The 11,018-nt window shown below is 60.1% G+C and overlaps 6 protein-coding genes across 6 annotated transcripts; 2 read left to right on the forward strand and 4 right to left on the reverse strand.

The window, feature by feature from the left end:
- Nucleotides 1-100: 100 nt before the first annotated feature.
- Nucleotides 101-1,430, reverse strand: SPRG_22270 (hypothetical protein; the record flags this gene model as incomplete). Its single annotated transcript, XM_012351245.1, has 2 exons — nucleotides 101-215; nucleotides 268-1,430. The coding sequence occupies 2 exons, from the start codon at nucleotides 1,428-1,430 to the stop codon at nucleotides 101-103; spliced, it is 1,278 nt and encodes a 425-aa protein (XP_012206635.1).
- A 2,191-nt stretch (nucleotides 1,431-3,621) lies between these two features.
- SPRG_11017 (hypothetical protein) lies at nucleotides 3,622-4,410 on the reverse strand. The gene has a single exon (XM_012351223.1). It carries the CDS (start codon nucleotides 4,388-4,390, stop codon nucleotides 3,659-3,661), a length of 732 nt encoding a protein of 243 aa, XP_012206613.1. The 5' UTR covers nucleotides 4,391-4,410; the 3' UTR covers nucleotides 3,622-3,658.
- A 390-nt stretch (nucleotides 4,411-4,800) lies between these two features.
- SPRG_11018 (hypothetical protein) lies at nucleotides 4,801-6,467 on the forward strand (the record flags this gene model as incomplete). Its single annotated transcript, XM_012351224.1, has 5 exons — nucleotides 4,801-5,142; nucleotides 5,187-5,541; nucleotides 5,593-5,695; nucleotides 5,763-6,026; nucleotides 6,077-6,467. The coding sequence occupies 5 exons, from the start codon at nucleotides 4,801-4,803 to the stop codon at nucleotides 6,348-6,350; spliced, it is 1,338 nt and encodes a 445-aa protein (XP_012206614.1). The 3' UTR covers nucleotides 6,351-6,467.
- Nucleotides 6,468-6,690: 223 nt separating this feature from the next.
- Nucleotides 6,691-7,565, reverse strand: SPRG_11019 (hypothetical protein). Its single transcript, XM_012351225.1, has 4 exons — nucleotides 7,250-7,565; nucleotides 7,127-7,200; nucleotides 6,957-7,076; nucleotides 6,691-6,907 (listed from the first exon to the last, which is right to left on the reverse strand). The coding sequence occupies exons 1-4, from the start codon at nucleotides 7,545-7,547 to the stop codon at nucleotides 6,815-6,817; spliced, it is 585 nt and encodes a 194-aa protein (XP_012206615.1). The 5' UTR covers nucleotides 7,548-7,565; the 3' UTR covers nucleotides 6,691-6,814.
- A 266-nt stretch (nucleotides 7,566-7,831) lies between these two features.
- On the forward strand, nucleotides 7,832-9,659 carry SPRG_11020 (hypothetical protein). Its single transcript, XM_012351226.1, has one exon. The coding sequence runs from the start codon at nucleotides 7,978-7,980 to the stop codon at nucleotides 9,484-9,486; it is 1,509 nt and encodes a 502-aa protein (XP_012206616.1). The 5' UTR covers nucleotides 7,832-7,977; the 3' UTR covers nucleotides 9,487-9,659.
- A 95-nt stretch (nucleotides 9,660-9,754) lies between these two features.
- Nucleotides 9,755-10,861, reverse strand: SPRG_11021 (hypothetical protein; the record flags this gene model as incomplete). The annotated part of the gene is made up of 1 exon (XM_012351227.1): nucleotides 9,755-10,861. Exon 1 carries the CDS (start codon nucleotides 10,847-10,849, stop codon nucleotides 9,755-9,757), a length of 1,095 nt encoding a protein of 364 aa, XP_012206617.1. The 5' UTR covers nucleotides 10,850-10,861.
- Between the last annotated feature and the right edge of the window lie 157 nt (nucleotides 10,862-11,018).

Below are 11,018 nucleotides of genomic sequence, written 5' to 3' on the forward strand. Positions count from 1 at the left end.
TTGAGGTACCAAAAGTAGAAGCCACCGATCGTCGCGACCGCGCCGACGCTGATAAAGATCGCGAGCACAAGGCCGACCGTGCCGGCCTTGTAGAGGTACGTCAAGCCGAGAGCGAGGCCCGGGACGATGAGAAAGAGCAGCACGAGGAAGAGCGCGGCGACGACGGGCCAGCGGGCGCTGTAGTACGCGAGGCGGCGCGCCCAGTCCAAAATCGGCTTGCGCGTGATTGGGATCGGGTAAAAGAGGAAGATGCCGAGGATGTTGAACCAAAAGTGCACCAAGGCGATCGCGACCGCATCCGGCGACCCAGTCACCCACGAGGCCAGCAGCGCGGTCACGGTCGTGCCGAGGTTGGCGCCAATCACGATCGGGTAGACCTGCTCGAGCGTGACGAGGCCGAGGCCGGCCATCGGCGTCAAGGTCGAGGTGACCACCGTCGACGAGTGCACGCAGAACGTGATGAGCGTGCCGAGGAGGATGTTGACGTAGCCGTTGAAGTTGAGCGCCTTGCGGATCGTCTTCTGCGCCGAGCCGCGGAAGAGCTTCTGGAGCATGTACACGAGCGCGAGGAGAGAGAGCACGAGGAGCGTAAAGCCGATGGCGAGGCAGATGCCACCGATGGCGCCGCCGCTCATGGAGCCGGACTTGTACGAGTCGAGGAACGCGCCGCCCTTGAGGAACACAGCCTTCTCGCACGTGACCTTGCCGAGCGAGACCTTTTCGATCATGGACTTGTCGACGCGGATGAGCTTGGACGCGAGCGGGTTGACAACGATGTCGACGGGCGACTCGAAGTACGCGTTGGCCTGGCCACCCGACATGGACGTCGCGAGGAGCTCAAGCGGGTGGAAGAGCAGCTCGAGCGGGAAGAGGATAATGACCGACCAAATGTTGTACATGTCGTGGACGGTCGCAGCCGCCATCGCGCGCTCGAACTGGTCGCGCTTGCCCATTTGCGCGAACGCCACCATGATGCAGGTCACGCACGTGCCGACGTTGGCGCCCATGATGATCGGGACGCCCTGGCGCACCGTGAGGCCCTTGGAGCCGACGAGCGCGACGATGATGGACGTGACCGTGCCGGACGAGTGCAGAATGGCGGTCGAAACGATACCGACCATGAGGCCGGCCACCGGGTTGTCAGCGAACGCGAACGCGCCCTTGGCCTCGCAGCCGAGGAGGAGCGAGAACGATTCGCCGATCCACTTAACGGCAACCATGAAGAAGTAGAGCGAGCTCAAGGCGAGGACGAGGTAGAAGAGGCCCCAGGCCAGCTGCATGTGCCACGGCAGGTTGGCGAACGTCTTGTCTTCGTCGTCGAGTTGGATCTCGGCGTCGTCAACGTTGTTGAAGGGCGCATCCGGCGACGGGCTGCACGGCGTCAGTGGCACTTCGGACGACTGGAGGCTGATTTCCTTGGAGGCGGCCATGGTAGTCGGTGATGCTCAGGCGGTAAATGCGAGAATGAGTTGAGGCCGTGTGGACGAGCCAAAGGCCACACATTTCCGCTCCAGCGCTTTCGCCGGCGTGGTAACATGTGGCATGTGTTGTCGAAGACGAGACATATGGTCTCCAGATTCACATTGGATTCATTTGGCTCGGGAAGGAATCTCGTTTGGAATCTGGTGGAATCTGCGCCGGTGGTTGTGGGCATCGTGGGTATGCACGTGCACCCAGAACGCGAGACACAGTAGCCTATGCCACTCCTCGGCGAAGCTTTCCTTTGCAGAGGCCAGCCCTTTTCCTACGGTGTCGACGCCCCTTTTCCTATGGTGGCCCGAAGATGACTGTACAAACATTGAACTTGAAGCAAGGTCGCCCCAGCACCGACCGCGACTGCAGCGCCAAGGTCAGCGACCATCCAGAACGCCGCCTCGATGAAATCTATCATTTAAAAAAATATTGGAGCGAGCGATTTTATTTGCAGCCGGCGCTTCTACAGCTTGGCATAGCGCGACAGCTGGCCACAGTGACGTCGTATACCTGGGCAAAGCGTATACGACATCCATTACGTCTGTGAATCTAGGCACCAAATGGACCTATCACACTTCGTACACGGTACCGTCGAGATGGCCCTTGCCTATCGAGCAAGTTGCCCTTGACGATCGCTGTCAGCTGCCACCGACGACGACTACTGCTAGATTAGCTGGTGGAGGCTACGAGCTTTTTCGATGGTCGAACAAGAGAAGGGTTCGTTTAGAAGCATAGAAGGGTAGAAATAATGTAAAGGGGCGTCTGTTCAATCGACTGACGCCACGGCGCCGCTGCGGTCGATGCAGAGCTCCGACTAAATTACACAAGCTCGACGGTACGTACATGTACTACGCTTTGTTTTACATGTTTGCCCTGCCGGCCGTCGCGCAACAGGCTCCAACAAGCTCATGCAGGAAGAGTAGTTCCCTTTGAACACCAGACGTTGCCCCGTCTTCGTGAAGGAGGGACTTGCACGGCGTCACCGTCCGAGTGGCGGCGCTGCGTGGATCCCAGAGAAGGACGTTGAATTGCGCGAATGGAGGGAAGTATGCAGTGTAATACAAGAAGTGGGCGTGACGTTTGGCCTCGTATGGGGAAGGCTGCATTGGTTTCACTGTAAAAGGCCGTCGTTGGCTGGATCACTCGGTTTTGTCCGATGTGCCAACTGCAAGCTCATCACGCTGCATGATCGCTCCACGATGCGCCGGCGACCCGGTAGGAGGTTGTCCATACAAGGTATTAACGCCACACAAAACGGGCGATGCTTTCAACGCGCTCGTTTGCCCGACCGCAGCTCGCATCGTGGGCGAAAGGAGGTCCATGAGTCGTCTTCCAAAAAAGTGGTTGGTGGACAACAACGGGTATCCTTCTGGACGCTGTGCGTCGGCTGGCCAGTGCGTTGTTAAGGTAGAGCCGCTCAGAATCTGGATCCATCCGAGGAGCTCGGTGGTAATCCCCATCGTCTGCCAGCACATCGATTCGTGTCGGACCGTGTCATGTGTCTCGACTTCATTACAACACGGCTCGGTTGCCTCCAGAACGTCGCCTTGTGGATGTCGTCGGCCATGGCGCGGCCCTAAGCGCACGCGGCTTGCGTGCTGGTTGAAGTCGCGGTTGATGGTGGCGTATCTCGGCCGTGACTTGCTTGCATGAGTCGCCGGAGCAAATACTGCAATGATCACAGTCTTTGCTCAGGCGACTCATGCAAGCAAGCGCGCCACGGAGATTACAGTGTCATCTTCGTGGCGCGTTGGCCGTCTCAAAAACGTGGCTCGGCGTTGTCTACAACACTACTACACTGGCGCCGCTTGGAAGTCATCAGTGCCATCCACACCCATGGTAGCGATCAGCTCGCGGCGGACGACTGCCCCTCGTCTGCGCATCCTAACAACGAACGGGGACGATGAGCCCTTGCACGGATGCACACAGCGCTTGGCTCGGCCGCACGTCTCATGAATAAATGTTAGTGGGCGGAGGCTCTCCTTGCTACTCTGTATGTACATGTACATACCCTTGGTAGCAATCGAGATCTATGACCAGCTCGTACAGGAGCCCCGCCGTCTCACGAGCTCGAGTTGACGCTTCTCTACCGTGCGATTGTTGTAGTTCCTGTTGTGTGGAAGACGCATCGATGACAAGCAAAGTTATGATGGAGAAGATATATATTAAGAGGGAATCGGATGCACTACTCGTCATCGATCGAGCCATGGTTGTAGTCGTACAGACGGAGGTTCGTGCCCTTCTTGCGGTCCTTGTCGAGTGCGATCATGACGGCGCCAAAGGTCACGAGGCCTGCGGCGAGGAAGAGCGCGCGGAGCCAAAACTTGCGGCGGGTGATCGACTCTTCGGCCGCGAGCTTTTCGTTTTCAAACATGCGTTCGCGGGCCTGCTGCGCCCAGCGGAGCTGCTCGATCGCGTCCGCGTGGTCGGCCGCGAGCCGCTGCTTGGCCGCGGTTTGCCGCTCCTGGTACTCGATTTTCGACTGGATTGACGCGATCTGCGCCGTTGTCGACGCAATTGCCTTGCGCACGTCGCTCCACTCGCGCAGAATGTGCATGGCCCGGCGCTCATTCGCGCGCACCGCGTCGACTTCGGACGTCTTGGCCGCCACGTCGTCCAGAATCGTCTGCTTCGTAGCGCTCCAGTGCGCCAGGACCTCTTGACGTTCGTCCACATCGCGTTGCTTGATAGATGCCCACTCACGGCGCCACTCGGCGTGCTTGGCCTCGAGCTCGCCAAGGAGGCTCGTGTCGAGCGGCTCGAGGTCGACGGCCACGTGCTCCGCGCGGAGCTTCTCGAGGGCGGCCTTGACGAAGGAGATGTGCGCTTCCGACTGTGCGATGCTCTCCATGAGGCTCATGTAGACGACGCCGACGACGGCGGCGATCCATGCGACGACCTTGACGACGCCCATCATCGCTCGCTGGTTCCTCTGCTAGAAAAATGCTCCTCGCATGCCATTGGTGGAAAACATTGACCAGTGAACGTCCGGATGTCCACGAGCACGATGTGTTGTATGGATGGATATGGACAACGTAGAGCCATGTGGGAAATGCTGCCTATATGTTCTTTTGATTTCATTCCCTTAGATGAGCCTCATAGAGGATACCCCGGTCAACACCATGCATTGCAGTCGTGTATGTATACTCTACCTTTAAGTCCATACCGGTCCACGTTTTTAGTCGTGTACAAGACATGCGTGCGTGTCCAGCGTGTTCCCGATATCATATATGGCACCAAAATGTATGTATATACGGATATATATGGAGAGCATGCCCATACGATCCAATCCGAATTCCGACGAGCAATTGAGCTTCAAGGTTTGAAATGTTTCGGCTTGTCAAAGCTGGCGACGCCGAGGCTGCCCATGCCATTGAAGTGGCTTCGTACCCCGCCGACGAGGCTGCGCGTCTGGCGCAGATCCAGGCGCGGCTGACGGATGCAAGTGCCTTCTTCTTGGGCGCCTACGCCATTGCTGGAGCGCTCGTTGGCTTTGTCAATGGCACGCTGGCCTCCGAGCGCGAGCTCACGGCCGCGAGTCTCTCCCAGCACGACCCAAGCGGCCGGTTTCTATGCATCCACTCGGTGGTCGTCGAGGCAGCGCATCGTCGCGACGGCCTTGGCACAGCCCTCCTGCGCGCCTACCTCGCGCACGTCCAGCAGCACCACGTAGATTCCGTGTACAGCCACGATCGATCTCACTGCCTCCATAGCCATCCGTGGACGCGATCGTGCTGCTAGCCAAGCCTGCGCTCGTGCAGTGGTACGTCCGCTGCGGCTTTCGCGTGACGCGGCTCTCGCCGGTCGTCCACGGACAGGACGCGTGGCTCGAGCTCGTCTTCGACTGCGTGGCGGCGCATGCTGTCGTTCAAGTCGATGCGTTTGCACGCAAAGCGTTCGAAGGCAATCCCGCGGCCGTCGTCGTGCTACCTCCGATGCAGTTTGACGCGCCTGGTGCTGCCACGTGGATGCAGCAGGTCGCGCTCGAGCGCAACTTGAGCGAGACCGCCTTTGTGTCACCGCGCGACGCTAGCCCCAATGACTATAACCTTCGCTGGTTCAAACCGGGTACTGCACGGCATCCTATCAACCTCGGCTCTTGGATATGCCAATTCTTAGCCAAGGAAGTCGACATTTGCGGCCACGCGACGCTCGCAGCCGCCTACACGCTGTACGTCGACGGCCACTGCGCCAAGGACGCCTCCATCCGCTTCCACACCAAGTACGGATCCCGATTGCATGACCGAGAGCGCGTCGTTGCACATTTGTATCGTTGAAATATCGCATAGGAGTGGCGTGCTTACGACGCGGTATGTGATGCCGCCCGACGGGGTCGCCGGCATCGAAATGGACTTTCCCACGATGCACCGTGTCCCGCGTGACGAGGCGTGGCGGGCCGCGACGTCATCGACACTCGTGGCCGCGCTAAGCATTGGCATCCACGACGTCATTGCCATCGAGCAGTACGGCACCGACATCATCTGCCATGTCACGCCGACCGCCTTTGCCGAAATGACCCCACACTTTCGCTCGCTCCTCGTCCTCGACTGCCGGTACCATCGTACTACCTCGCCATGTGTTGTTCATGTACGGCATCGGTTAGTGCGACGATCGTGACGTGTGCGGCGCATGTCGACTCGGGCTATGACTTCTACAGCCGCTTCTTCGGGCCTCGAAGCGGAGTCGACGAGGACCCAGTCACGGGCAGCGCCCACTGCGCACTCGCGCCATACTGGGCGACGCTGCTGCCACAAACGAGCTTCCGCGGCCGACAGCAGAGTGCGCGGGGCGGGGATGTGAGCGCGCGCTTGGCCGGCGACCGCGTCTTCCTCTTTGGCACCGCCGTCCTGACACTGCGCGGCAGGCTCCTCGCCTGAGGCAAACCAACTCCGGTCCGGCACCGTCTGCCCCGACTCGTGACAAGCGGGAGTTTCTTCACCCTTGCGAGGGACTAGGGTATTTGCCTCTCCTGAATAGACTCGATCTCTAGCGGTGGAGCGGTAGCAGGAGCGGTGTGTAGCCGCAACGACGAAGCCCGTCACCAAAAGAATGTGGTGCGATCGGGGGTAGACACTGATCAGATGTGGGTTGTCGCCAGCGCGTGGCTCAATTCGTTGCCGCGACACTGCTTGGTCGTCATCTCTGGTCAAGGAATGGACAAGCGATGCAGGTGCTCACACCACTAGTAGCGCGTTCTCTCGGGTGGTGTCGGAGAGCTTGGGACAAAACGCAGATAAATGTTTGCTGACGCGACCACCCCGTGGCACCCGAAGATGCTGCCTCTACTGTGTCGGAGGCTACCTTCTACGACGACAGGCATGCGACTGTGCAGCGTCGGCCGCTATGTCATGGTCATCTTCGAGTCGTCGGGGAAGAGGAGGCCCTTCGTGCCCAGAAAGACCTTTTGCAGCGCATGCACGCGCGGGCGAAACGACTAGGATGCAATCAGCGCCTGCGTACGACTGTATCTCGTCGACGTCTACCTCGAACGCCAAGATCATCTTGGGCTCGTTCTGCACGAGAAAGGCCATGTAGTAGATGACGTCGGCGAACGTGATGGCCTCGTTGATGACCACGGCGCGAATGCACTTGGCCTCGATAAACTAGCCTCCAGAGCATCGGTCTCCATCGCACAGCAGTGGCGTAAGGTTACCATGAACTTTTCGCTGCCATTGCGGCGCTTCTTGCGCAGCTGGACGCCAATTTCCGGAATGACCAAGACCGACTCTAGCGACAAGATGAGCCATCATCGATCGCCTCGACGTCGCATGCGTACCTTCGACAATGGTGCCGCCAAAGGACGACTTGAAGAGGGCGAGGACGACATAGAACGGGACGAGGAACGTGAGGAGGTCGTGGCGCGCGGCTGCGGTGGGCAGCGGCAGCCACGTCGCATATGCTGGCCCGATCCACGGCGAGAGCGTCGGGATCAAGAAGACGTAGAGCAGCGTGCACAGAGTGGTCGAGCTGAGCAGACCGAGGAGGCTCAAGAGGCCCTTGGCTTCGCCGGCGCGGCCGCTCGCGAGCGTGTACTCGCGGGCGTCGGTGCCAAAGTTGGTGATCCGCAGGTCCATGGTGGTCGTGTGCTGGGCGTCCTGCCGGAATCCATCGGAATTCGCTTACCCAAGTTGCCTTCTTCGTCCCTCTGGCCCCTCTTGGCGTCTTTTTACGCGGGGTAGGGGATCTTTCGTACGTCTTACGGGAATTCAAGCCCTTATCGTAGGGCTTAAGTGGCGATGTCCGAAACGAAAAAGTCCGACCGGAATCCAACGGCCGCGACGCCACGCGGCGGTAAAACATTTCATGACCTTTCTTGGCATTTTACTATGTGACATAAAACATTGGAAAAAAAGAGAGACCAAGGGCCAGTTTTTTAGAATTGCGAAACCCGCAGTTGTGTTACATACGCCAGCTCCAGCGCCCGCCCGCCCCGGTGACCGTCGCCCGTCGTCGCCAGCGCTCGCTGCTTACCACCCGTCGTCTCGAGCTCTGCTTGATCGCAGCATGTACGCCAGTTCCTTTATCGGCCTACCCGCCGATACGAAGGGCGATGCCCACTTCCGCACCGGTGCCATGGGCAACGCCATGGCGCTCGACACGATCGAGCTCGACATTGAGATGATCCAGAACTACCGGCACCGCGAGACGAAGGACGAGTACGCGGTGCACCTCTATGCGCAGAACGCGATCGCGATGCCGAATCTCGACTGGTCCATCTTCCACACGGCGCGCGGCCGCCTTGTGCACCGCATCTTCTCGACAGGCTCGGCGCTTGGCCTCAAGCGCGAGACGTGCCATTTAGCGTGCTCGTATATGACGCGCGTCTTCCTCTCGTCCTGGCTCGCGCACGGTCAGATCTTTGTGCCCAACTTTGCCAAAACGGCCGAGCACCCGAACATCCTCATGGCCGCGACCGTCCTCGTCCTCGCCAGCAAGATCGAGGAGGTCAACCCGCCGTCGGTCACGGACATTCTGGAGGCTGTCCAGCGCGAGTCGGGCGAAACCGTGCCCGACCATGCCAAGGCCAAAGGCAAGGGCAAGCGTGGCGGTCGCAGCAAGAAGGTCGTCGCGCCGTCGATCTACACGACGAAGGAAGACGTGATCGCGCATGAAGAAGCGCTCCTCAAGCAGCTCAATTGGAAGCTGTACCCGGCGACGCCCGTCACGTGGCTCCTCCTCGCGATGGACGGTCTTGGGCTGTACAAGGAGCCGTCGAGCCCGCCGTCGCCGGCCGTGTACAACTCGCCGTGCTACGTCGGGTACGAGTATGGCGGGTCGTCGTACGACTACGCCGACAAGCTGCGCATGGACGAGTCGCGTCTCCAGCGTGCGAAGGAGCGCATGACGGTGTTCCACCTCGCGTGCAACCTCCTCGACGTGGCGACGCTCGACTCGTTCTCGATCAACTTTCTGCCGAGTGTCCTCGGTGGCGCCGCGCTCTTCCTCCTCGCGCCCAACCACAACCTGTATGCGCTCTCGCACCTCTTGCTGGTCAAGCCCGAGAGCGTCTGGGAGTGCGTCGTCTGGATGCAGCACTACCTGCCGTACGTGACGCAGCCCGTCCCGCTCTCGGTCCACACGCAGTTTCAGTCGAAGCTCGCAAAGGTGCCACAGGAAGATCGCTACGCGGTCCAGGTCCTCTCGACGAGCACGGCCTTTGGCACGCTGGTCTTTTACCCCATGGCGCACAGCTCGCCGCAAGCGATGCTGCTCAAGACGCCGCCGTCGCCGCAAGAACCCGCGTACGAGCCCGAGACCGAGTGGTCGCCGTCGACGTACTTTACGCAGCCGCCGTCGCTTCTGAGCAACCAGCATCAGCATCAACAGCAGCATCAACAGCAGCATCAACAGCAGCATCAACAACAACAACAACAACAAGTGACCTCGTACGCGTACGAACCAGAGACGTACGCGACCGACCAGTTCTCGATGGGCCGGGACCCGTACTACAGCGCGTACCACCCTCAGTGGGCTGGGGGGTCCACGTGGGTCGCGTCGCCGCCCTACAACTAACCCCCCACCTCTGCCTCCGCCAAGACGAAGCGGTGCAAGGCTTTTCTTTTTTATTATCCCGACAAGAACAACAACAACAACAATCCGACCTCTTTGACTTCGAGCCTCGCGCAATTTAGTGGGTATTTATCGCGCCAAAACCAAAACAAAGACTGTATACATTTTCGTGTGGACGCTGTCGGTCTCCTCCATGCTGTCATTGTCGTACTATCGCCCATACACGGCGTCACGTAGCTTGTTGTAAAGGCGAGGGTCAATGTAGAAAAGGTTAGCCAGTCGTACCAGTGGCCAGCTTCTTGGCCCGCAACTTGGCCCGTAAATCTTGCTTTTGCGTTGCGAGCGCCATGGCCTTGGCTTCCATCGAGGAGACGCCGCCGTGGTCACTCTCCCTTCGTGCGGCTGGAGCAGCGTCATGTGGTGTGGAAGCCGCCGTCTCGACCGCCACGCTTGTTGACAGAGAGGACAGCGGGGCCGAGAACGCACGCTTGGTCATGCTCCGCGGGCCAGCTTCCCAGACACCTCCAAACTTGGGCAGCCAGCTGGATGAGGCTGGTGGTGCGGATGCGGAAGGCGTCCGAGTATTGCGGCGGTAGTACTCTTCCGTAGACGATACCAGCCACGGCGGCACGGCGCCCGAGTGTACGTTGTGGAGCGGCTTGGACGCCCACGCGCGTCGGATCGAGCTCAGGCCGTGGCCGTGCGCCATGTCGGTGACGCGAGGCGCGTCAGGTGCCGTCGTCGTCGTTGGTTGAACGTGCAGGCGAAGCAGCTGCTGCACGAGCGCATCGATGGCCCACGGTGTGAAGGCCTTCTTGGCCACCTTGACGATGCCGCCGCCCCAGACGCGGTCGCCAGTCTCGGCGTCGACACCGCTGGGATTCTGGACCACGCCAAGTGGAGACGTGACGTTGGGAAACGCCGACGGCGGTCGAGGCGCGACGACAGCAACGCCGCCCGAGCGTTCGTGCAGCCGCGTTGCCACCGAGTCCAAGAACGCAGCTTGGATGTCGGCGCGGCGCGCGGCGTCCGGTTTCGTAGCCACGCCTGCTGCGACGGGCTCGCTGGGCGCGGGCTCTTCTGGTAGGGGCGACGGACTGCCCGCGAGCTTTGGATCGAAGGCGCAGCGGTGTGTTTTGCAGAACGCACGCACGGCAGTGGCATGGGCCTTGGTCGCGAGATGCGCAATGTCGTCTTGGTCTGCATCGCAGAAGACACACCAGAACGGCGGCGTCTTCGCCCGCTCTAGGAGCTCCTTGGTCTTCTGCATCTGTCTCGCGACAAAGTCCTCGGCCTTGCGCGCATGGCCGGCTGTGAAGCCATGCTTCTTCCCGTCGTTGCGCCGGCAGATCGGGCAATACGCCATCGCTCGGCTGCGATTGGTCCAACTCGGCATATTGAGGTCGGCACATGCCGCAACAGACGCGTCGTCGGCCAATCATCGCACGCATCAACGGGCGGCGATCTTAAATTCGGCACAGTCGAATCCTCATCCAATGCGCGAGATCGTGACCCTGCCAGTTTGGCAGCGCCAG

Source organism: Saprolegnia parasitica (genome assembly GCF_000151545.1).
Source record: "Saprolegnia parasitica CBS 223.65 unplaced genomic scaffold supercont2.76, whole genome shotgun sequence".
In the NCBI taxonomy this organism is placed as follows: Eukaryota; Oomycota; class Saprolegniomycetes; order Saprolegniales; family Saprolegniaceae; genus Saprolegnia; species Saprolegnia parasitica.

Excerpts from the sequence above, each read along its gene's own strand:
- SPRG_11020 (XM_012351226.1), top strand. The coding sequence starts at position 7,978 with ATGTACGCCAGTTCCTTTATCGGCCTACCCGCCGATACGAAGGGCGAT.
- SPRG_11019 (XM_012351225.1), bottom strand. The coding sequence starts at position 7,547 with ATGGACCTGCGGATCACCAACTTTGGCACCGACGCCCGCGAGTACACG. Across the intron at positions 7,201-7,249 it reads TGGCGGCACCATTGTCGAAG|AGTCGGTCTTGGTCATTCCG; the intron begins GTACGCATGCGA and ends TCTTGTCGCTAG. Across the intron at positions 6,908-6,956 it reads AGATGATCTTGGCGTTCGAG|TCGTTTCGCCCGCGCGTGCA; the intron begins GTAGACGTCGAC and ends ATTGCATCCTAG.
- SPRG_11017 (XM_012351223.1), bottom strand. The coding sequence starts at position 4,390 with ATGATGGGCGTCGTCAAGGTCGTCGCATGGATCGCCGCCGTCGTCGGC.